Raw genomic sequence first — 26,682 nt, forward strand, 5'->3', positions numbered from 1 at the left:
CAAAATACATGGGAATTTTATTCACCAACCAGTGCGACGTTTCAGCCAACAGGACCGTTCTCAAGCACGAGAAAGGTCCTGTTGGACTGAAACGTCGCACTGGTTGTTGAATAATATTCCCATGTATTTTGGAAGTGCTGCCTCGTGTCTCTCTTCTTTGTGGATACCATTTGTGGGACTTTGGAACAGGTTCCTTTGAGGCTTGCACCCGTTATTTTGCACGGATCTCCGGTGCTGTGATAATCCTTCTTCTTTCACATACTCCCTGACCACTAAGATACAATATACCACAGAACAGGGCAAATGGTTAAAGAGAAGGAGCAACATGGCTGTACAGGAAGAGGACATGGGAGACATAGATGTGGAGAATATACAGTAACTAACCTTAACTGTGATGTGTTATGGGGGCACTGTAACATCTGAACAAAAGGGTATGCCTGTTTCTTTGTCATTTAGAAAGTTCTGCTCTATTATTTATTTCTAATTGTATAGTACAGACATTTTTAAAAAATATTTATGAATGTAGTTTGTTGCGCGTTTGTGTGTGTATTTGGTGTTTGTGGAGCTCGCAACTAAATATCCTAGTATTCTCATAAATAGATCACATCTGGAATTAGCGTGATGTTCCTGAATTTACGGATTTAACACGGGCCAATTGAATAGTAAGTAGATCACCTAAGTGAGACTCTACAAGACGTAAATGCAGCATCGAAAACCTCTGCCTACCTCAAGTATTAGGGCTACTTAAAAAAGACCATCATATCATGAATGCAAATTTCAATGTAGTTACTGCATGCCATGTCTCTACAGGCTTCATTCTTCACCCAGATTAGCAAAGCCCTAGAACAATTCTTTAAGCTTTATACGTTTCTGATTATTCAACTCTAATTTTTTACTTGTTCTGAAGGCTTCAAAACTTTTTTGTAGACTGGTACGTTATTGGCTTTCAATGTTTGCACAAGGGAATACATCATCAAGATGAAATTTTCAGTTGCATGATTTATTTTCCGGCATACATCTTGAGTACCCATAGCAGGAATGCATATTAAAACCCATCCATACCTTGGTAAAGGACATTTCCCGCTTAGCCTTTCATCATCTATGTAGCGATGGAGAACATCTTGGGATCTCTTCAATAGCACAGAAAGTGCCATTCTAGAAATATATCCTTCCTGTGGTGTTGTTACTTTATTGCTAAATGAGAATTGAAGCAAGGTCTCAAAGCAGACTTTTGAAAACTCCTCTCGCATCCTAATGTCTATTTCAGCTTCTGCAAAACAGATACAAAAGGATTTAGTGGCAATCAGAGAATAAAACCAACTCACGCCCTGCAATTATTAAGAAAAATCAATTACTTTTGTACTATGGGCTAAGAGTACTAGAAGGGAATTGCAATGGGTTTATCATACTGTGAAAATAATTCAGACAACCCAGCCCTTGGCAAACCGACAGAATGTGGCTAGAAATCATACGCTTCCTGATCAAAATTTCTAAACATGTCAGCTACTAGGTATCAAGAAAATATGTAATTTCATTCTCTGTATTAAGAATTTTTACAACTATACCGAAACTGAACAAAATGGCTTAACAAATTTAATGTCAGAATCAGAGAAATATTACTTTGTCACAGTTGAGAAAATAGCTGCATTTTGAAGAACATATATGCCTATAATGGCAAGGCATTTGGCCTTATATAGTATTTTTAAGATAATATTTAAGACTTTTATCTTGAAGGGGTATTCCAGTGATAAACATGTATGGTACATCCATAGAATAAGTCTGATAGGTGGGGACCAGCCCACTTCAGACAAAGCAAGAAGCAAAACAGTTGATAAACTCATCTAATTCTGCAATGTATTATAAATGTATTTGGTAGTGTAAAGGATCTGCCAGACACAGCTTCTTTGTCAACGCCTGTGGTTAATCAGCCTGCATCTGTTCCTACTTCTGATAGAGTGACTCGATCTGCTACCACTCAGGCTGGTAGGCTGAGGAGTGAGATAACCTATCACAGCCTGGCCAGACGGTTCTAGCTCCCGCCCTCGGTCTATTTATACCTTCATTTCCTGCTTGTCCTTTGCCTGTGATTCTCTCTGGTTTCCTGGCTCTGCTGTTCCTGCTATTACTATTGACCTCTGCTTCATATGACTTACTGACTACGCTCCTGCTCTGCGTTTGGTACCTCGTACACTCCTGGTTTGACTCGGCTCGTTCGCTACTCTCGTTGCTGACGGTGTTGCCGTGGCCATCTGCCCCATTTCCCTTAGCTTCTGTGTACCCTTGTCTGTTTGTCTGTCGTACACATATTGAGCGTAGGGACCGTCGCCCAGTTGTACGCCGTCGCCTAGGACGGGCCGTGCAAGTAGGCAGGGACTGAGTGGCGGGTAGATTAGGGCTCACCTGTCTGTCTCCCTACCCCGACATTACAGGCAGAATTTACAAATAGGTATGGTTTAGTGAACAGGATGTATGACCATCGAGGTGGAAATAAATTGCGTTTCTGCTGCTTTTGTAAGTATTCATTCTTATTGGACACATTTGAATCTTCTTGAAAGGTAACGAGAACTAAGGTCTACACAAAAATGCATTTTATTATGCTGGTGAACAACGTACCACACACATATCTTGGTCAAAAGCTTGATGACAGACGAAGATGTAAATCATAGGGAATTTATACTCTCTCAGGCTGCCCTGATCTACAGTTTAATTCAAGTTGGAGGGATTTAATTAATAACTAGATTGGAAATTGCGGTCCTTAGGATTCCCCAATATTGTATCTAAAGTACATAAAAAGGAGTATATAAAAGAGGATAAATACCCTCCTTTCAAGAAGATTTTTTTTGCATAGAATAGGAAGTACTGATCTACCGTTTAAAAACTCACTGAAACAATGTCCAAGTCTTGACCAAACTCTTTCCAAATTTTAATAGTAATAGTTAAAATTTCAATATTACTACTTCTGGTCGTATGGCATAGGTCATCCTTAGTCATTACAGACTTTGCCATTTTTCCATCTTTAGTCATTTATTTCCTCTAACATTTACAGAACAATGGTGTGTGTGATCACAGTTTCTATGCTTACACGTTTTATAAATGAGGAACAAACATATATATATATATATATATATATATATCCTCATTAAACTATACCTTTTCTATGGTTATAAGGCAATGGACTGTTTTGTGCGGTCTCACTTTACTGGAATAACTTTTTTCCCGTAAAGCACAAATAATAAAAGTATACTGTTTTATGTGCCCTGAGGAAAAAATAAATAAAACTATTCTAGTTCTATAGTGATGATGTAGCCTATTACATTTCGAGCATTGAAATGAAAATCATATTCAATCTACACCTTATTTAAGTTGGCTACTTCAAATTTTATCATAGATAATACATAACTGTAACTAACCCTGAAAGCTTATGCACATGGCTGTACTACAGTTGGTATGGATTCGTAATACAGCTAGGTTTTCCCCCCCAGAAGCTTTGCCTCTAGAGCAGAATACAGTGCCTCACAGAGGCACCCAAAGGGTCGCACAAGGGGTGCCTATGACTTAGTAACACGGAGAATCCTTGTGCTGTTGTACAGGGACTTTGAATACAGCATGGATGCATGTCTGCATGGCTGTGGAGGAAAAAGTAAAATTTTGGATTGGCCTAGACAATGTCCCGATGTGACTGCAAAAGAGATGCTGTGCACAAATATTACCAATGTGTCTGATTAAAATCAATTATACGAGAGTGGGGTAAATGTTTTCAACAAAATAGATAAATTATAGAAAGTGTTTGGTTGCAAATAAAATTGGTACAGCTAGTTATCACATTTTTTATAAAATGTCAGGAGCCGAACAACAGGAAATGTCAGCTTATTGTGTCTGTTGTAGAGGCCAGTGGGAAAACTAGATTAAAGAGGCTCTGTCACCACATTATTAGTGCCCTATCTCCTATATAAGGAGATCAGCGTTATAATGTAGATGACAGCAGTGCTTTTTATTTTAAAAAAAACTATCTATTTTTACCACTTTATGAGCGATTTTTAGCTTTATGCTAATGAGTTTCTTAATGCCCAAGTGGGCGTGTTTTTACTTTAGACCAAGTGGGCGTTGTACAGAGGAGTGTATGACGCTGACCAATCAGCGTCATACACTTCTCTCCATTCATTTACACTGCAGATCGCGATATAGCTATATCGCTATGTGCAGCCACATACACAAACGCTAACATTACTGCAGTGTCCTGACAATGAATATACATTACCTCCAGCCAGGACGTGATGTGTATTCATAATCCTGACACGTCTGAATCTTTTCTGTGAGATTTCCAGCAAGGCAAACGTAATCTCGCGAGATTACCATGTAAACGAGATTACGTTTGCCTTGCTGGAAATCTCACAGAAAAGATTCAGACGTGTCAGGATTCTGAATACACATCACGTCCTGGCTGGAGGTAATGTATATTCATTATCAGGACACTGCAGTAATGTTAGTCTTTGTGTATGTGGCTGCACATAGCGATATAGCTATATCACTAGTGCAGTGTAAATGAATGGAGAGAAGTGTATGACGCTTATTGGTCAGCGTCATACACTCCTCTGTACAACACCCACTTGGGCTAAAGTAAAAACACGCCCACTTGGGCATTAAGAAACTCATTAGCATAAAGCTAAAAATCGCTTATAAAGTGGTAAAAATAGATTGTTTTTCTAAATAAAAAGCACTGCTGTCACCTACATTATAGCGCCCATCTCCTTATGTAGGAGATAGGGCACTTATAATGTGGTGACAGAGTCTCTTTAAATACTTTCTTTTATATGGCTAGTCACATAAAAAAATCAAAACAAAACGTTTATAATAAAACGTTAAATAGGTTATTTTGTGATGATAACTTTCCATTAAAATAAAAGGCACGAATAATGAAAAATTGTATTAGGTTTACTCAGATTCGCAGAACAATTTTTTAAAGCTCTGTAAAATAAGCATATGCAATCAAATTATTTCAGAGATTGTAGAATCAAAGTAAACCACCAAATAAAACCTGTTTTAGCCTCATAAAAAGCTGATACAATGCCCTATAAAAACAGTTGCTGCAATTGTTGCAAATCTAGTATGGGATTTATCAGAGTCACAAAGGAAGTAAAAACAAGTTCATTTTGTGTAATTACCGCTTGATTAATACCATATTAAACATTCATCTCGAGGTATGAAAATTCAACACTGGGAGACAATTTTATCTCATTCAATGGAATGCAAGGTTACTTGGAAGCATATGTGAATTCTCACAATTTAGACAGTTTATACCACTGCGCACACAGATGCATAACTCTCCATAAGCACGTAACACAAACATCCTCTTAGCAGTCTCGTCTGTTGCACGAACACAGAATAAAATTCCAAACCAAACAAAAAGCATAAACCTCTTTGCAAATCTGTCCATTTTAGTAGTGGTTTAAGGTGTGTGTTGATGCAGTAGTGCACAGGACATATTTCACCTAAAGTCAAAGCTGCTTCAGCCATGTAACATTAATATTTCTTGTCTCTTATGCCAAGCTTAGTGCTGCATGTTACTATTCCTGATAACCCAGGTGCATCTATAGTTTCACAACGAATAAAACGTTGGAATATAGATTTCTAGTTGACACACCAAGTTTTATCTGGTAGATAGTTAGTAGATAACACGTTATGCCTCCATTGTGCAATAAAAAGACAATAAAATGTGGATTGTAATATAGAAAAGGAAGCCAGGAGTTCTATAAAAATGACCTTATTATATCATCCTAAACCCATTTTAACTCTTTCCCTGCCGAGGACTTCTCTCATACCGCCTAACAAGGAAGCACTTCAGTAGCCAAGGACGTATTTGATGCGTCCTTGCTACAAATGGACCTAGCTTAGTCTAGATTGCGGCCAGAGATGTGATCTTGGTCTTGTTTTATAGCCCGAGCTAGAACAGGCTGAAGTGGGACCTGCACAGACACGCAGCTCACACTTCAGCCTGTGGTGAAGGAGCATAAGGGGGGCCAGCATGCAGAGAGAGGAGGAAGATCTGTGATCCTCCACCTGTCCCTGTATGGCTATAGATGAACACAGGTGAAGGGGTTACATGTTACCACACGTCCTTATCAAATCAGAAAGAATATTTGCTCTGCGATTGCCACATTATAGGTGTTTTTTTGTTTTTCTCCAAAGAAAGGGAGTGAGATGATGAGAAGTTGGTCATTTAATCATCCCTTTGCGCCTAATTCGGACGATTATTGACTCCACAACCCGGACTTTTTCCAGCATCCGGATTGCGGCATCAAGTCACACGAAGCACTCACACCAAACACACAAACATAGATAAAAAATGTATAAATTTGACACTGTCCCTGTCGCTAAACGATCTTTAGTGTAAAATCCTCTGACCCCAACTCTAGCGATACCCGTTTTATACTACAGCTAAAGCAATTATCGCTAGAGAAAAATGTCTAATAAATTTATGACCGATGTAACCGATTTCTGTCAGACAGAAATAACATTTCCACCAACTGCCTATCACCATAAAAATAAAATAAATAAATAAAAAATTGCAACTAGCTCTAAGTTACCTACCCACTTCTTAGTTTGTTGCAGAGTACATTTTGTTTGCATTAGGGGTCTACTTGAGCAAGCATTTTAGTGGCAAAGTTAATTTTTTTTATGTAGTTTCTGCTAAAAATCACTGATGTAAAATTTTGTGAGTATGGTTGTGCATATAAATTATTAAAGGGGTATTCTGGTTACGATAAATAATCTTAATTCTTTCCGATTGAAAAAGTTAGAGAACACAAAATGTAATAATATCAAAGCTTTTCTATGTTTTTTGTAAATAAGCTTAACCTTGTAATGTCACCTAGTCTATTGTTTTGTTCTTATTTCTATGGGCGTCCTGTATGCTATTCAGAAATTGTGGCCGAGCATGTGCAGTAGTTCCTTAAACTGCTCTATTCACTGTATTGCGAGAGTCATGAACCGGCACATGAGCGTTATGTTTTTTTTTTCACTACATTTTCATAAACACAAAGTCCTCAGAAGTGAAGTGAACACAGCATTTTAAAAGTGTGGGCACTTTAAAGATGAAGTTTTGATAGAACTCGCTCCTGTGGATAAGAGACAATCGGCACTCAGAATTACGTCTTTTGAGAAGGCTGCAGCAGAGAATTCTGGGACTTGGAGCTGAAAGACTGCGTCGGGAGGTCAATCGGCTGCTACAAGAACATTATTGCACCATTGTCATGAACACAGGAGGTAAAGGTTGGATGGAAAAGTGAAATTTGGCAATGTGGAGGTAAAAAACCATGCAGTGTGCTTTATTTCACCTACACTAAAACATGGGGGGGGGGGGGATTTAAAAATGTGTTTTGCAATTGAAATTCCCACATAAGTTGAATTTTTAATACATAGCAAGCTGTGTGCTTTCTCAAAAAACAAAAACAAAAAAAAAACACACAATTTTTGTAGCACTGTAGCGGTTTGAAGAGTGCACGATGTGTTAGGCTTCATCCACAAATGTAAATCCAGTGGTTTTTGCATGTAGGCCTCTGCTTGGTTGCAAGTTTTAGGTACAAATGCAAAGGTGACCATACACCTTAGATAGTTATTCCTACCGGCCCGCATGCATATGGCTGGAAGTGATGGGGGTTTGGATGCCTGCTGCCTGTGTTGCGTAAGAAGAGCTGCAATCTTACAGAGATTAACTCAAGATAGTGAGAGGCAAAAACTGCTGTACTTTCTCTATACATGGTTTTATGATTTTGGACTCCTTAAACGTAGACGCAAGGAAAGTAAAAAGCTTTTTAAACTCTAAAGGTGACAGATATCCAAGTACCGTACTCTATTTTACTTATTTGGACTGGTCACTAAAAGGGCAATACCCAAGTATTCTAGCTTATCTGGACTGAGCCCTACTTGAAAAGATATCCAAGTATGCAACACTTATTTGGTCTTGTCGCCATGACGCGGTCTGCTAGTGCAACAAAAGAAAAACCTCAAGGCCAAACACAAACTCCTATTAAAAAAAAACAATTTACAAGTTGAACATGAAAAAGGTTTTGATTGTAAATTGGACAAATATTGAATAAAGAGACCCCAATGGGTATCGTCAGTAACAATCAAATCCAGTGCAATACACAGATATTAAAGTCATACTTATGATTACTGTGGCATCAATAAACTCGGATGCTGCAGAGACCTCGGCTACCGAGCCTGCTCCTGACAATGCACCTGAACCAACAATGTGCCACTTGCAGTACTATGATGCAATGCTGAAATAAGCTTTTTTTGATGATCGAACAGCTCACTTTAAAAGGGGTATTCTGATTTTACTGATTTAGGGCATATCCACAGGACATGTCCCTTGATCCCTTTCTGCCTGGAGAGGTGGCCGCATCAAGGTGGAGGCATCAGTGGAGAGGTGGGTGGGAATTCCAGAAACAGTCAAGCTCGCTGTGCTCCGCTGTTACCAGAACTCCAAGAGCAGAAGAGAGGGGTTAGGGAGCAGTTACACTTCCTATTCAGCATGTGAAGATAAACTCCTTTTCCAGGGTGAGGATTTCAGCAACCACATAGGTGTGCCTAAACATGTCTCACGTACACCTATTGTGCAATTTTATCATTAGACACGTCAAAACTTTTGACCATGTTGAATGAAACTTTGCTTTAATAATGGAGCCCCTGGCAGCGTATATAAAATTTAGACCAGCTATTGAGGGTTTGAGGCATAGCCCAGGGAAGAAGAAGCTATACTTTATGCAGATGACATGCTTATACTTATAGGAAATGCTGGGTACTCTTCTCCTAGGGTATTTGAGGTAGTTGAAAAATGTTATGAATACTCAGATGTTAGAGTAAACTGGTAGAAGTCAGCTCTTCTCTCTCCAAATCAGTAGTTGCCGCCATCAATAGCGGGAGTTTTAATTGACAACTCTTATCAATTTAATTATCTAGGGATTAAAATATTCATAATACTGCGGACTGTGGAGTTAAAGAGGCTCTGTCACCAGATTTTGCAACCCCTATCTGCTATTGCAGCAGATCGGCGCTGCAATGTAGATTACAGTAACATTTTTATTTTTTAAAAACAAGCATTTTTGGCCAAGTTATGACCATTTTCGTATTTATGCAAATGAGGCTTGCAAAAGTACAACTGGGCGTGTTGAAAAGTAAAAGTACAACTGGGCGTGTATTATGTGCGTACATCGGGGCGTGTTTACTACTTTTACTAGCTGGGCTTTCTGATGAGAAGTATCATCCACTTCTCTTCAGAACGCCCAGCTTCTGGCAGTGCAGATCTGTGACGTCACTCACAGGTCCTGCATCGTGTCGGCACCAGAGGCTACAGATGATTCTGCAGCAGCATCGGCGTTTGCAGGTAAGTCCATGTAGCTACTTACCTGCAAATGCCGATGCTGCTGCAGAATCATCTGTAGCCTCTGGTGCCGACACGATGCAGGACCTGTGAGTGACGTCACAGATCTGCACTGCCAGAAGCTGGGCGTTCTGAAGAGAAGTGGATGATACTTCTCATCAGAAAGCCCAGCTAGTAAAAGTAGTAAACACGCCCCGATGTACGCACATAATACACGCCCAGTTGTACTTTTACTTTTCAACACGCCCAGTTGTACTTTTGCAAGCCTCATTTGAATAAATACGAAAATGGTCATAACTTGGCCAAAAATGCTAGTTTTTTAAAAATAAAAACGTTACTGTAATCTACATTGCAGCGCCGATCTGCTGCAATAGCAGATAGGGGTTGCAAAATCTGGTGACAGAGCCTCTTTAAATATTGTTCCACTATTGAAACCAAGTAGTAGCACGTTCAGGAGATGGCGACACCTTCATTTCTCCATTGATGTCGCAAGATTTCGTCTCAATAAAAAGGTAATATTACCAAAGGTGGTTTATTTTTTGCATAGTGATCCAATTATGATACCTTATGGGATTTTTAAATCTTTGGATGGTATGATACAGGACTTAAATTTAAATAATCTATTTACCAATTAGTCACTGGAGTATGGCAATTCTAGATTTCGTTATATTTTATGGTGCCACAGCTGCAACATTTAATTGGTTGGGTAGCAGAACCCATAAAATATCTGTCTGGACATGAAATTGAGACACTATATGATTTATAATATTTTTTCACTAATGGAATGTCGAATTATTAATACATTTTACAAGATATCACCCCAAATGCCCACGCTACACCAAGTTTCCAAATGTTCGAAAATAAATTTGGATTCAGATGGCTTTTTTTCTTTTAGCCCCATTTGGGATAGTAAACGGGAGCACTTTGAAATATTAGCGTACCAGCCTTTCTGGCATAGAACAGACGCGCTCTATATAATTTAAAATATTTATATATTTGTTACAGCTATGGGATGAGTTGCATTGGAAAATATATTTTTTTTCCACTATTTACAGAATAGACGTACCATACCTGCACAAATCACATCGGATTGTTTTAGGAAGGAATTTTTTTTTTGATTTTTAACTTAAACGGAATTTAAAAAAAGCGTCAATATCCAACATAAACAATAAATTAAATTGACAAAATGCTGTGTAGTGTCTGTCCAATATAGATGGAATGGGGATTTGGATAACTTTACGATGGTTAAGAACATTAGAGCTCCTACCTAGTTTGCTGTAGAAGAATTCCTATTACGTGTCACAGATATATACGGTGCACATGGCCTACTATACTCTTAAAAAAAAAAAAAGTTGAGTGCATTTGGAATCAGAGAAAATGATGAATGCCTGAGGTGTAAGAATAGGGGTCCAGATATGAATCATATGTTTTGGATATGACCCAAGCTAGTTAGTTACAGGGGAGAAATAAGGCATACATTAGAAGAGCTATATCAATTACAAACACCTATGAATATACGTACGTGTGTTTTGAGGATGATTCCGCTATTAGAGCGCCTCAAAAGGCTAAAAACATTAAACTAAGGACACTCTTCCTAGCTAAAAGGGTTATTATACAGAAACAGAAAAATAGGGTTCCATCATCTTTATTAGCTTGGTTGCATTTCAGTACAAAAACAGCGTAAATAGACTGTGGTGATGAATATTGGAAAACAATGGTTGAATAAATACTATGTATAACTTTTTCTTTTCCCTTTTTTTTTCCTCCAGCAAGAGTTGGGAATATAAATGGGTTGTGCACATTTTTTTCTTCTATTTCTTGTGTCATGTGTAAATACTCTACGCAAATAGTATATAAGGATGCAACTTTTATTAAATAAAATAAAAAGGAACAAAAAAATATGAACAATACCTAAATATGCTATACTGAGCGCGATTAGAATTTTTTATGTATATACTAAAAGATAATATCGCACAGCTGCAATTGCTGCAGCAAAGCGAACTATATTACCTTCTTTTAATATACTCATCTGCGGTCCAGTGGTAGGTTTCATGGGGGGTCCCTCCTGGTCCCCTGAATGAAAAACAAATCATGGACAAGTTTCCAAACACACACGGCTAGACTACAATTTTATTCATGGAGGAAACTACGGATAACTCACTACCTATCTTCTGCTTCATACTGCAGTTTATTTCTTCTAGACAGGGAATTCTAAAAACTTTACACATAAGTGGGATTTTCAGAAATCTCACACAGTGGGTCATATAATGTCACACCCGTGCCTGGAAAGCCGCACTTGTGAAATTAACTTTTGGAATTTCCTGAGAAGTTTGTTATTTTTTCCTGTGGGGGACGCACATCAAGCCTACTTTATTTAAAGAGGACCTGCCATAAGGGTCAAAACTATTTGTATTGATTTGCACTGTGCTTGTTACACTATATAACAAAAAGTAAAAAACTAATAACAGGGGCCCTGTCTTCCAAGAAATAAAACTATACCTTACTAGCGTGTTGGACTGCTTCCCTACACGGAAGTTCAAAACAAGAATACCAGTATCAACCATAGCGAGCACAGCGTCAATTAACAAATATCTATTTACAGTGCATTCGGAAAGTCTTCAGACCCTCTCACTTTTTTCACATTTTTTATGTTGAGGCCTTGTGCTAAAATAAAATTCAAGTTTTTCCTTATCATTCTGCACTCAATACCCCATATTGACAAAGTGAAAACCAAATTTTAGACATTTTTGCAAATTTATAAAAAATTCAAAAAACTCTAATTTCTTGTGGACATAAATATTCAGACCCTTTGCTATGACACTTGAAAATTTAGCTCTGGGGCCTCCTATTTCTCTAGATCATCTTTGAAATGTTTCTACACCTTGATTGGAGTCCACCTGTGGTAAATTCATTTGATTGGACATGATCTGGAAAGACACACCCCTGTCTATATAAGGTCTCATAGCTGACAATGCATATCAGAGCAAAAAAAAAAGCCATGGGGAGGAAATAACTGCCTGTAGAGCTCATAGATAGGATTGTGTGGAGCCACAGATCTGGAGACGGTACAAAAAAAATTCTGCTGCACTGAAAAAGTTTACAACAGCACAGTGGCCTCCACAATTCTTAAATGGAAGAAGTTTGGAACAACCAGGACTCTTCCTAGTGCTGGCCGCCCTACCAAACAAAGTAATCAGGGGGAGAAGGCCCTTGGTAAGAGAGGTGGCCAAAAACATAATGGTCACTTTGGCTGAGCTCAAAAGATCCTGTGTGCAGATGGCAGAAATTTCCAGAACCAACACTGTAGAACTCCACCAATCTGAGCCTTATAGCAGAGTTGCCAGAAAGAAGCCTCTGCTCAGTAAAATACACATGAAAGCCCGTCTGGAGTTTGCAAAAAAAAAAAAAAAAAAGGACTCTCAGACTGTGAGAAACAAGATTTTGTGGTCTGTTAAAACGAAGATTGAACTTTTTGGCCTCAATTCTACGCGTCATGTCTGGAGGAAACCAGGCACTGCTCATCACCTGCCCATTACCATCCCTAGAGTGAAGCATGGTTGTGGCAGCATCATGCTATGAGCTTGTTTTTCAGCGGCTGGGACATGAAGACAGGTCAGGGTTGAGGGAAATATGAATAGAGCAAAGCACAGAGATATTCTTAATGAAAACCTGATCCAGAGGGCTCTGGACCTCAGACTGGGCCGAAGGTTCAACTTCCAACAAGACAATGACCCTAAACAAACAGTCAAGACAACACAGGAGTGACTTAGGGACAACTCTGTGAATGTGCTGGAGTTGCCCGGCCAGAGCCCTGACCTGAACCCAATCAAATATGTTTAGAGAGACCTGAAAATGGCTGTCCACTGACAGTCCCCATCCAACCTGACAGAACTTGAGAGGAGCCGCAGAGAAGAAAAGCAGAAAATCCCCAAATTCAGGTGGGCTAACTTTCTGGCAGCATACCCAAGAAACCTGGGAGACTGTTATCGCTGCCAAAGGTGCTTCAACTAAGTACTGATTAAAGTGTCTGAATACTTATGTCAATGCAATAATTTTAGTTTTTCCCTTTTAATAAATTAGCAAAGATTACTTACATCCTGTTTTCACTTTGTTTTTTGGGTTATTGAGTGCAGAATGATGGGAAAAACTTGATTTTTTTTTATATTATCACAAGGCCTCAACAGAACAAAACGTGAAAAAAATGAAAAGGGTCTGAAGACTTTCCGAGAGCATTGTAGATCTATCTACAGGGGACAAGTATCCACATCAGTCTCACTTCTCTCTTTCATCTATACAGCCGCAGTTATATTTCTACATAGATTAGAAACAGAGAAAATAAAAAGCAAAATTAAAAAACGGCAAAAAGTTTATGAAGTTTTTAAATCTACTGACTGTGTAGCTAATGAAGTAAAGCTTCACTTTAATCTGGTGCGCCGCATGAACAATCTTAAGCCACAAACACTGGTCTTGTGTCTGGCTATGATCGCTACAAACACACAGGGCTTAATGAAAGATTTGTATAAAATTACAGGTTTGCTCCCAGTGAGAGGATCCTATTTTTGTACATATTTAAAGCCATGCCATTCAGGAAAAGACCCAAAATTACTTTCATAGTCTAACAAGGCTAAACTGTGTTTGGCCAAAAAAATAATCCTAGTCATTTGTGTGTGTATATGTATATCTATCTATCTATCTATCTCATATCTATCCATCTATCTATCTATCTATCTATCTCTCTCATATCTATCTCTCTCATATCTATCTCTCTCATATCTATCTATCTCATATCTCATAGCCATCTATCTATCTCATAGCCATCTATCTATCTCATAGCCATCTATCTATCTCATAGCCATCTATCTATCTCATAGCCATCTATCTATCTCATAGCCATCTATCTATCTCATAGCCATCTATCTATCTCATAGCCATCTATCTATCTCATAGCCATCTATCTATCTCATAGCCATCTATCTATCTCATAGCCATCTATCTATCTCATAGCCATCTATCTATCTCATAGCCATCTATCTATCTCATAGCCATCTATCTATCTCATAGCCATCTATCTATCTCATAGCCATCTATCTATCTCATAGCCATCTATCTATCTCATAGCCATCTATCTATCTCATAGCCATCTATCTATCTCATAGCCATCTATCTATCTCATAGCCATCTATCTATCTCATAGCCATCTATCTATCTCATAGCCATCTATCTATCTCATAGCCATCTATCTATCTCATAGCCATCTATCTATCTCATAGCCATCTATCTCATAGCCATCTATCTCATAGCCATCTATCTCATAGCCATCTATCTCATAGCCATCTATCTCATAGCCATCTATCTCATAGCCATCTATCTCATAGCCATCTATCTCATAGCCATCTATCTCATAGCCATCTATCTCATAGCCATCCATCTCATATCCATCCATCTCATAGCCATCTCATATCCATCTCATATCTATCTCATATCTATCTCATATCTATCTCATATCTATCTCATATCTATCTCATATCTATCTCATATCTATCTCATATCTATCTCATATCTATCTCATATCTATCTCATATCTATCTCATATCTATCTCATATCTATCTCATATCTATCTCATATCTATCTCATATCTATCTCATATCTATCTCATATCTATCTCATATCTATCTGTCCGTCTATCTTTCCGTCTATCTATGTACGGTAATGTATTTATTTCTTTTTTTTCAGTATAACTCATACATGTAATAGCCTGACATTGTCAAAAAACTTAAGCTGGCCACAATATAGTTGTTGGACAAACGTTAGTTAGCAGACCGTTATTTCACCCAACTCCACCATAGACATGTATGCTTAGCATGAATGTTTATTTCAATAGGGTAATAAGCCAACATGCCTGATAGGTGAAAAAACAAACACCTGCCCTCGGGGAAAGGAAGGGGATGGTCGGCCCTTATACACATTAAACTTTTATCCAACGTGTATGATCAGGTTTCATTTATTGTATTTCATGATAACTTCAGGTATCGATTCAAAAGCCTACGTGCACTTCCCATAAGCAGGCCCCCTTTCTGACATCTGAGCGTTGACAACATGCCCCTGCCCTGCTCAAAAACTCTGGAGAATCAGCCAAAAAATGCAGAGCACTGATGGATGCCAGAAAGGAAGGGCACGGTTATGACAACTGCTGCTGCCAGCCCAGTGATGTGAAATAGTATTTTGTAACATTGGTCCTCAGGCAAACTTACCCTACAAAAAACACCAGCAAAACAGGATTTTGGAGGAACACATAATACCAAGTTAGGCCCTAGTATAAATGAAATGTTTTTCCCAGGAATCTAGAGACAGCACAACATACAAGTTCCCAGGGCTTCAGGACTGCTCAGGTTTCCACAGAAATAAAACGTGTAGGTTTTTAGTAAACTTACCAGTAAATGAAGATGACTGCGAGTGTATGGATCCTTTATTAAGCATGGTCATGATTTTTCCAACAAAGTCCTTTGGAATAAAGTTGGCATATGGCAGTATCTCTGAACTGATCAACTGGACAACCTAAAACAAACAAGAACAATGTTAATAATTCAAATGATTGCACAAATGCAATATTAATAAACACTTCTGATGCACAGACCCTTATACAGATCCTCCCAGATGTAACACTTATTACATAAAACTCTGTTATAAAACATGCCCATTTTGTCCTAATCATGGAGACCTCCTCTAAAGAAAACAATTCAGGTTTTCACGAGCAGCTCTTCAAAATCCAAGATGTACCTAAAAATCATGGTCGCTTGACAACGTAAAGGGTTTTTCCAGTGCTAAAACATTGGTGCAAAATCCGTAGGCTAGGCCATTAATATTTGCTCAGTAGGCTGAACAAAGTCACCACTGCACAATGCAGAAACGGAGGACCCATAATTCTGCTGATCGGCAGGTTGGAACCCCATTGATAAAACATTGGTGGCTTATCCTAAGGATGTTTTTTGTATTTCCAACGAATTATGTGTTTGAGGAAGAAATAAATGTGTGTTCCTTTTGTTCAAGAAAAAAAGCGGGGATTTGTGAACAAACACAAAAGAACTATACAGAAAAAAAGTCCAACATTTGCCTTGTAAGGTCTTCTAGTAAGTAAACTTTTTGTAGAATATAGCCTGTTATTCCCATACTGACCGTTCAGGTCCATAAGAAATTTGCTTATGATTTATATGATGTACATCATAATCCGGCTCTTTTATGTTTCTTGCATGCGGCAGTTTAATTCACTGAAAATCTGTATTTGTCCATGAAATTTTGTATGAGCTTGCTTGAGTTACCAGCAAGAGAATATTGGCATTTTTCTATCCCCTCCTCACACAGATGGAATTACAAAGAGCGCTCTCTCTTCTCGCTCCACTCACCTCTACATCAATACTCTCGTTTCTTTGAAACTCTTCAATTGAAAGATTATCTGGAGGTGAGCTAGAAAAAGAAAACAGGGGAAAACAGTATTACACTAGTGGCGGTTCCAGGAAGTAAAGTGATGCTTTGTGTGGAATAACATTTCAAAGTTATGCATACATAGAAAGTCTCTGGATTCCAATCCAAGCCTTTGTGTGGACATCATTTCACATGTGCTGGTTTACCGCTTCACATACAAGATATTAAAATACTTCAGAATTCCAAGAAAAAGAAGTCTAGTAATACTGGTCTGCTAAGGGACTCCACGCACTACAGTCCTTAAGAAAGGAGCATGTTCTTGCCCACCTTGCAGAAAGCCGCAGGTTAAATAACTAGCCCCTTCTGGATACTGACACTTTTTTAATTTCAATTGCAGACAGGATTCATACCGTAGGAAAAAAAACGCTGAAGTGTATTTATGAAATGTGTGAAACATATGAAAATAAAACTATCTGCACAAAACGCTTATGAATTACATACTTCGGTAGCATATTGAAAATACTGACTATCTAAAAGACGTCCTCATACTTTTGGCTGCTAGTGAGAGTTAAATGGGTTTTTCTATCACAGAAAGTAATGCATATTGCTGGGACATGCCATTACTCACTGGTCAATGAGGATCTGACTGCAGGACCCTCACCAACCATTAGTATGAAGGGGCAGAGTGCTGGTTTAGTGCTTTAGTTTTTCCTTGCACAGCAGTGCTACTGGCCACCGGCTGTGCAGGGAGCGAAAATACAGCACCATTCATCTGAAAATCAACGAAAAATAAATAGCCACATAAACGCCTCTAAAATGCAACACATGGGTCATGCTGCTATATAAAATGATTGAATCAAAACGCAAAAAGTTGCTTACTGCAAAACGCGATTAGGATTTACATAAAAATGTTAGTAACCCCTTGGAGACGTAGCCAATTTTTTCATTTTAGGATTTTTTGTGTTTATTTCTTTTCATATTAGAGCTGTCTAAGCGCTCAGATGCAGCAATCGCTATTGAGCGCGACATCTGAGGGTTTAAATAGCTCCTAAGTCTGTGCCATGTTGCGATGGCGCACATCCGACAGAACTGTACGTTGGATGTTGCCATAGGTTAACTTCAATGGCAAGTTTTTTTATTAAAAAAACATCTGAAAAATTTGCCAAAACCTAAATGTGACTTTTAAAGTCGGTCCAAGCCAGAGCTCCAATTAAAAAATAATAGTAGCTTCAAATGTCACAAATTAGTTGACATTACATTAGTGTTTAATGATGACCAAGTAGATAATGTCAGCAATAAAAAAAAATGTATATAAGAAATCTTGATTCATGAAATATACTAAAATCTACATTCTGACAGTGACACTTGTAGACTGAACCCTTCATACCCTTCATTGAATACCTTCATACGTTACCTTTTTGTAAATAAAAAGTCTTCAAATGTGTTTGCCAGTTCAGGCCACATGCTTTCAAACTTTCCAGAAGACGCATGTTGTCGTGCAACTGGTAACCCAACTGAAAGCACCTTCAATAGAGAGGATACAGCCAACTTCCATGTGCTTTCTGATGGGCAAGCATACTTCAGGCTCAATGGCACCCTAAGAGTCTGACAAAAAAAAGGGGACATGTATATAAAACTTAGGGAGAATATTGTGCAATTTAAAATTAAGAATGTATGTTATGAAACTAAAAAATGAAACATAAAAGGGTACTTCTGTATTTTTCTCTTTTGCATTGTATTGCTACGTTGGATTATTGCTATGTTGACAGTATATAGCTTGTCAAAAGTGTATGTTCTTCTCCTTGACTGGACTTATTTGGTGCGATATGGCAGTTGTCTTTACTGACATCTGGTGGTTAAAAGTTTGAAGAGTTCTCTTTATGGATTGGGGAAAACGTATAAACAGAAATGTCTTATTGAATGCTTTTATTATGGAAACTTCTCCCTTAACAAGTGAGAGAGATCCAAATCCATTTATAGCACCCCAGATTCTGCATGAAGGGCAGCAGACAGGCCTCCCTGCACCATTATCAGTTATATTATTGGAACCACTTCCTTTATAACCAAGATCTAAGTATATAAGCAAATAGCTTATTATGCCCTTCCCGAATATATACATGTTGGCTCACTTAAGCCAGCCTGTAGTCGAAATAATCTATATCGTCACTTTCAGCGATAAGCCAGCATGTTATATTTCCCAAATGAACTAGTCGGACAACTAAACGCGGAACATGGCGGAGCAAATTTTCATGGCCATGTCGGAAATACAACGCAAAAATAGTTAATGGAGTCCAATATTGCGGTTGTTTTCTACTTAGGTCTATGAAAAGTTCTTGTTCCTGGCCACTAAGAAGTTGGCTAATGGAGGGATGTATTTGGCTTATAAGAATGCACATTAATTTTATCCACCCTTAATAAGGCAAATACTATACAGTCTATTCAGCACAACACACTTCTGTAATTTATATCTATAAGCAGAAGTAGAAGATGATCACACAGGTCCTCTAACCTCCAGCGATCAGAGAGACCTGTAGGTCACTTCGGGTCAGAAATCTCCTCTGTAGCATCCGCTGCAGGGGAAATGCAGCATTACGTAGCGGCCCATCAGTGAAATGGCTGGGTCTGCCATAGCGGCTCTCCATTCTGGCCCAGAGAGGGGAGTCACGAGAAGGGCACCCCCTCTATGACATCTATATTCCCTAATGCGGCATATGGGCAGGGGTAATCTTCATGTGACAAAGGGTTTTCCAGTTATAGCACGTGACAGAATATCGCATATACAGTACTTGCTGACTGGTGGGATTTGGACTACTGGGATTCGAACCAATTGACAGAATGAATGGGCAATCCCCCTTGACCCCACAAACAAAGTCATACATACCCGAATAATATTTTGGAGAACCTTTTCGTTCACTACAGCTTTATGACATGCAGTTTTCTGGTACAAGTCAACCATGACTTCCAAGGATTTTTCAGCAAAAGGTACATAATTTAAGGCAACCCACTCTGCCTGGAACAAATGAAACATTATACATGAAATGTCGAGACTAGAACTAGAAAAATCACTTGCCGTGATAAGAACTAGACATGTTCTGCATGCTTGGTGATCTTGTTGGGAGTGAACCGAAAAACTAAAAAGGAAAGCAGAAACAAGCACCTTGCATGCCCATAGAAAAAGTAAGAAAAATCTCCATACAAGGAAATACCCATTGTCCGTTTTCCAGTGTACAGAAGGAGGCGCTCATGATTATTACTAGTTTTATTATTCATTTTTTATTTGGTCAGGACAGGGCAATTTTTAAGGAAATGTCACTCACCGGTGCAAAAAGTTGGATCTATTGTGTTTCCATTTTGTTGCAGAATAAACAGAACGAGAGAAGTTAATTCAGATAAATTCACAGACATATACATGTTAATTTTGATGAGGGTATGATGCATAATCATTTAAAGGGCTTATCCGGGTTCTGAACATTTTTTTTTGCAATGGATGTAAATGAGACAAATTAGGAACCGAAGCAATACTTTCCAATCTTTTTCCCCAGTGATTCAGCACGAAGGCTCCGGCGACACTCTCGGTGATTGTTTACATGCACATAACATGTGACTGATTTAGCCAGAGAGCTCAGTGGTTGGGTGTTGTATTTCTGGTATGCCAAAAATCAGTTTGTTAGTGCCGAGTCCTCTGATTGACTGCAGTGGTCACATGCTACATGCATGTAAACCATCACCAGGAGTGTCGCCGAAGCATCAGCGCTGGGGGAAAGGATAGGTAAGAACAGCGCTGGGGGAAAGGATAGGTAAGAACAGCGCTGGGGGAAAGGATAGGTAAGAACAGCGCTGGGGGAAAGGATAGGTAAGAACAGCGCTGGGGGAAAGGATAGGTAAGAACAGCGCTGGGGGAAAGGATAGGTAAGAACAGCGCTGGGGGAAAGGATAGGTAAGAACAGCGCTGGGGGAAAGGATAGGTAAGAACAGCGCTGGGGGAATGGATAGGTAAGAACAGCGCTGGGGGAATGGATAGGTAAGAACAGCGCTGGGGGAAAGGATAGGTAAGAACAGCGCTGGGGGAAAGGATAGGTAAGAACAGCGCTGGGGGAAAGGATAGGTAAGAACAGCGCTGGGGGAAAGGATAGGTAAGAACAGCGCTGGGGGAAAGGATAGGTAAGAACAGCGCTGGGGGAATGGATAGGTAAGAACAGCGCTGGGGGAATGGATAGGTAAGAACAGCGCTGGGGGAATGGATAGGTAAGAACAGCGCTGGGGGAAAGGATAGGTAAGAACAGCGCTGGGGGAATGGATAGGTAAGAACAGCGCTGGGGGAATGGATAGGTAAGAACAGCGCTGGGGGAATGGATAGGTAAGAACAGCGCTGGGGGAATGGATAGGTAAGAACAGCGCTGGGGGAAAGGATAGGTAAGAACAGCGCTGGGGGAAAGGATAGGTAAGAACAGCGCTGGGGGAAAGGATAGGTAAGAACAGCGCTGGGGGAAAGGATAGGTAAGAACAGCGCTGGGGGAAAGGATAGGTAAGAACAGCGCTGGGGGAAAGGATAGGTAAGAACAGCGCTGGGGGAAAGGATAGGTAAGAACTGCTTTTTTTTCCCTTAATTTATCTTATTTGCAGTCATTGCACCCTTTAAGGTGTTTATTTAGCAAAGTGCCAATTAATTAAATAATTTTGTCCTTTTTATCAAGCAATTAATTGTAGTAACTTGAATTACGTAAAAACCAGATTAGACGTATACACACGAGTCAACCAAGTGGAGCGACAGAATTATCCATTTCAACTGGGCACACATATTAATGAGATCTAGTCACTGAAACCCACAGCAAAATCCCTTCCAGATCGATGTTTGTCTTTTAGCGTAGACCACACAAGTTGAGGGATCTCATCAAGTCCCAACCCAACCTCGCCCTCTGGCATGCTGGATCACGATACTCAAGATTGTATGCCTTATGTGCATATCGTCCAATACAGCTATTATTATCATCCCGACATCTGCTGCCAGTAATAATGCAGGAGGTTTTGGAATGTAATCATGTAAATAGAATGTATCTGAGGTTTGCTATACAAACAAATCTGGATCTGTATAAGAAATTGAAAGCCGAAAGTAAGAAAATGTACTGAAAATGTGCTGCATCTCTGAATACATGGGCTATTAAATGGGTTGCCCTGTTAAGACATATGGATTTAAAAATTCAATACAAGATCATGACATGCCATTAAAACGCTTGACAAGATGTAAATCACATCACAACCACTGGGTGGCCACACATAGAATAAACATCTCGTGAAAGAGTTTTGCAAAATCAGGTCTGTTTCTTTGTTTTTTCAAAGCTGGTCATCTCATACCACACATCTCAAAATATGTTGAGATAAGAGGAAAGGTAAGGAAGGACACATCGGTATGTGGTGGTGACATTGATGGTGAAGAGAGTGGTTTATTGGAAAATACTCACTAACACAAATCCTCAGCAGGGTGACTTGATAATACATACCTGATTGTATTTGGCATTAGCAATGTGCTTTGTTTCTAGTTTGCCATACTGAGGAGGTTTACAAGAAAACTGTACAAACGCAGACAGCTGGTCAAAAATTGCTGGATACATGATCTGCATATTTTCTGGTCCTACACAGATGGCCTAGAAGGAAAGAAAGGCACAAATAAGAATGAAGATCCTAAAGTAAAACCTCATCTTGGAGCAACTTTAAATATTATGTTCTAGAAATTGTGCTACTAGCCGTTATTCACCACCTCACTGATCACTAAATTCATATACCACAGGCTGTCATAAATTCTGCTGTTTGTATTCTGCCAATGGCTCCAGCAAAGCAACCATGGGCAATTTAAGTTCCTCAAATGTCTGCAGGGTTAACTTTTTTTTTAAAATAAAGGATCGGTGGTTGCTATTCAGAATACGGTGGCATTTGTTTTTCTATTAGGGCATAGATGAATGCCTTAATACAGAGAGCTCGGTCATGATACATGCTCTTTAAAATAAAAATGTTTTTATTTTTTCAGATGACTTTATTGGGGTAATTAAAAAGGAGTGTACTCTTATCTACATAATGTATTTTGTGGGAAATTTATACCACAAATCCCCTCTGGAATATACAGACTGCTAAAATAGAAATACTGCTGCATTCGCAAACCAACGTGTCAAAACTAAAAAAATTAAGCAGTTTTGCAAATAGTCTTAATAGAGAACTCCCTATGATTTTTCTGTATACAGCTCCTATGGAGACCTTTCCATCTTCATAGTAACAGTCAACAAACAAACCATGTGCAGTCTGATCCTGCAGGATCAGACCACACAGCGTTTGTTTGTTGTCTGTTACCATGGAGACAGATATGTCTGCTACCATGGAGACACAAGTCTGCATAGGAGCTGTAGACACGAAACCGTTTAATTTTTAAATTTAAATACAATGAGACACTAAAAAACAAATAGATTGCAAAGGTGGACAAAGCATTTAACAACGATTACTTCTACAGGTAGCAACATTAATCGGATACTAACATGGCTTTATTACTGTATTAAAGAGGCTCTGTCACCAGATTATCAAATCCCTATCTCCTATTGAATGTGATTGGCGCTGCAATGTAGAGAACCGCAAAGTTGTTTGTTTTTTTGAAAAACGATAATTTTTGCCCAAGTTATGAGCAATTTTATATTTGTGCAAATTAGCATTTCAATGGACAACTGGGCGTGTTTTCTCGTTTTACCAACTCGGCGTGTATTGTGTTTTTACCAACTGGGCGTGTATAGTGTTTTTACCAACTGGGCGTTGTGAATAGAAGTGTATGACGCTGACAAATCAGCATCATACACTTCTCATCGTTCCCACCCAGCTTCTTTCACTGCAGACACACAGCGTGACGTCACCCACAGGTCCTTCAACCTTGTCGTCGGACAAAGAAGATACATCGGCTCCAGGCGTCCAAAAGGTTAATATGCTGATCTCTAGGGAGTTTGCTATGCTTACCTGCACACGGTGATGCTACTGAAAATTCAACTGTACTCTCTGACGCCTGGAGCTGATGTGTCTTCTCTCTTCCGACGCCAAGGTTGAAGGACCTGTGGGTGACGTCACGCTGTGTGTCTGCAGTGAAAGAAGCTGGTTGGGAACGATGAGGTCACCCACAGGTCCTTCAACCTTGACGTCGGAAGAGAGAAGACATATCAGGTCCAGGCGTCAGAGAGTACAGTTGAATTTGCAGCAGCATCACCATGTGCAGGTAAGCATAGCAAACTCCCTAGAGACGAGCATATTAACCTTTTGGACGCCTGGAGCCGATGTATCTTCTTTGTCCGACGCCAAGGTTGAAGGACCTGTGGGTGACGTCACGCTGTGTGTCTGCAGTGAAAGAAGCTGGGTCGGAATGATAAGAAGTGTATGATGCCGATTTGTCAGCGTCATACACTTATATTCACAACGCCTAGTTGGTAAAAACACAATACACGCCCAGTTGGTAAAAACATAATACACGCCCAGTTGGTAAAACAAGAAAACACGCCCAGTTGGTAAAACAAGAAAACACGCCCAGTTGTCCATTGAAAAGCTCATTTGCATAAATATAAAATTGCTCATAACTTGGGCAAAAATGATCGTTTTTAAAAGAAAAAAAACTTTGCTGTTATCTACATTGCAGCGCCCATCACATTCAACAGGAGATAGGGATTTGATAATCTGTTGACAGAGCCTCTTAAAGAATATAACAATTTAGTCAGCACCTACTAAAAAAGTTAAATAAATAGGTCGGTGTTGTAGCTGCAATGCATAGGGGAAGAAGCACGAAGATGCAGCAGCACTCCACTGGCACTAAGCTACATGCAAACATAGAATATATTAATTATTTAGGTGGGCTCACGGAATTTGATCAAATTGTGTGCTTACAATCTCACAATCAAAGAACAGTAAATTTAAAAAACTCTTAAATTAGTTTAAGATTTAATGTTACTATTCAGCTGTTTAAATTATTAAAAAGTGTACCTAATGTTTCAGCTGACTTTTCAGAATAGGATGTCATATGTATACATGAAGAATAACACTATTTTTGGCCATTATATGACTTGTATATGGCATTTTTTTTTAAGCAATATTACCCTCTGCATGCTCCATCTATAAATCTGCTTCAGCGTTTGTCTCTCTCTCACACTCTGCTACTACTCTACTCATTCCACCTTCCCTCTCCATAGACTTCTATGGGCAGCTATACCCAGATCCCTCAGTCTGTCTAATCTTGAGGAGATAGATTTTACAGTATATTTAGAGTGAGTAAACAGTTAGGAGGGAGGTGGGAAGGAGCCTGATCAGTGGAGAAAGAGGCATTTTTCTTAATAAGATATATTACAAAGTCTCTTATATTCGCTTGTACTATAGACTTATGCAAAGTTTGCTGAAAAGTTGGCGATCATTTAAAGTTTATTTGAAAATTAGTTTTACTGTAGTTTCCAGCATTAGATTATTAAAACTTTTTTATGGCATCAAAGTAAAAAAAATAAAAATGTAAAAGTGAAGATGAGACTGACATTCACCTTTTGAAGGACATCCAAAGCTGTAAGCACAGATTCCTGCAGACTTGTCAACACTGCTTCAGTATAAGAGGGGAGGATGAAAGGAGAGGCATCCGAGCTTATAGGCACCGACACAGCCCCATGTAATATAACCCCAAGCTTTTGTAGGTCATCCATGTTAAAAGCAGTTTTGATGTGCTGATAAAGAGCTGGGAAAATCTGAATTAAAGCTGTGAGGAACGGCTGGCTTGGAATAAAAGTCAGTTTGTCACACGTAGTTGGAGGCTTTGTACTTTCTGAGCCAATTCTATACCAGGTGTTCCATGCAGCCCACCACAGTGCTGAGTCTTCAATCTCATCCATGACTATGGGCTGCTCAGAGCTATTATATCTGTTAAGTCTTTCTCCTGCAGAGTCTGCTCTGGTCAGTGCTCTGCCAGGCCCAGCAGCTGTAATTGGTCCAAGAAAAGGGGGTACAGTTACTGAAATACCAGACATTGGCTCTGGCCTTTCAATTTCTCTAGTTGGGCTAACAATCTGCAAAATTTCCTGTAAGCTTTTGAGTGCGGCTAAGGAAACTTCATTATTCTTGCTGAGAGCTGCAGACTGAATGTGATCCAGGAGAACATCCCAGGCATTTGAAAAATCACCTACATTAAAAAGCAATAAAGATAGAGAAAGGAATCAAAATATGTATGACACTTTAGGTACTGGAATAAAGATCATACAATGAAGAAATACATTTTTTACAGGCCACAATAGCTAGTTGTGTTGCCCAAGCTCAGCTTGGCTAGTACTCTTGTAAAAATTGCACTGTTGCACAGAAAGAAAGGTTGTCAATGACAGCCCTGCATTGCTAAGTAACAGAAGGGATTAGAAATCATCTCCATATTTGCGGTTTTAATTTTTTAATACCTCAATTAGTAGTGAAAGAGATATATGGCAATATGATGCTACAATCGTGTGAATAGCAGAGTTTCTTTAAGTGTCCCATTAAGCAGGTCTGGATACTAGTTGGACACAGAAAGGTTACTAGCTAATGATGATTGATGTCAGGGCTTCGGACACCAGCTAAAGTTGGGGCATCTAAACACATATTTAAAGTATAGAAGGGGTACAAAAAGTGCCCTGCTAGTCACCGCCTGCCACCTCCTCCTATTACCACTATTCAATTCCTCTGTAGCGCCATCACAGGGAAAATTATTACATTGTTCCCATTTAAATCATGTTTGGTGCTCAAGAGATGAAGACACTGTACGTAGCCGCTTTGGTTAACGGATGAAGGTACCAAACAAGGGAGCCTCCCCCACAATTAACTCAAAATGTATAAAAAAGGGTGAGTGGAAAACTGTTTTTCTAAA

General features: G+C 39.2%; 1 protein-coding gene across 5 annotated transcripts in view; it reads right to left on the reverse strand.

Moving 5' to 3' along the window:
• MON2 (MON2 regulator of endosome-to-Golgi trafficking) overlaps positions 1-26,682 on the reverse strand; it is a 97,521-nt gene that overhangs the window by 14,148 nt on the left and 56,691 nt on the right. For 2 of the 5 annotated variants that reach the window (XM_075856779.1, XM_075856784.1), the window contains exons 26-34: positions 25,343-25,971; positions 22,301-22,444; positions 20,120-20,137; positions 19,684-19,812; positions 18,217-18,407; positions 16,784-16,844; positions 15,815-15,938; positions 11,393-11,455; positions 1,063-1,270 (exon numbers count right to left, since the gene is read on the reverse strand). In XM_075856779.1, coding sequence (XP_075712894.1) covers positions 1,063-1,270; positions 11,393-11,455; positions 15,815-15,938; positions 16,784-16,844; positions 18,217-18,407; positions 19,684-19,812; positions 20,120-20,137; positions 22,301-22,444; positions 25,343-25,971 — 1,567 coding nt within the window. The remainder of the gene's footprint in view (positions 1-1,062; positions 1,271-11,392; positions 11,456-15,814; positions 15,939-16,783; positions 16,845-18,216; positions 18,408-19,683; positions 19,813-20,119; positions 20,138-22,300; positions 22,445-25,342; positions 25,972-26,682) is intronic. The other 3 variants (XM_075856780.1, XM_075856781.1, XM_075856783.1) reach the window with 3 other exon arrangements.

This window comes from Rhinoderma darwinii, chromosome 3 (assembly GCF_050947455.1).
Source record: "Rhinoderma darwinii isolate aRhiDar2 chromosome 3, aRhiDar2.hap1, whole genome shotgun sequence".
NCBI lineage: Eukaryota > Metazoa > Chordata > Amphibia > Anura > Rhinodermatidae > Rhinoderma > Rhinoderma darwinii.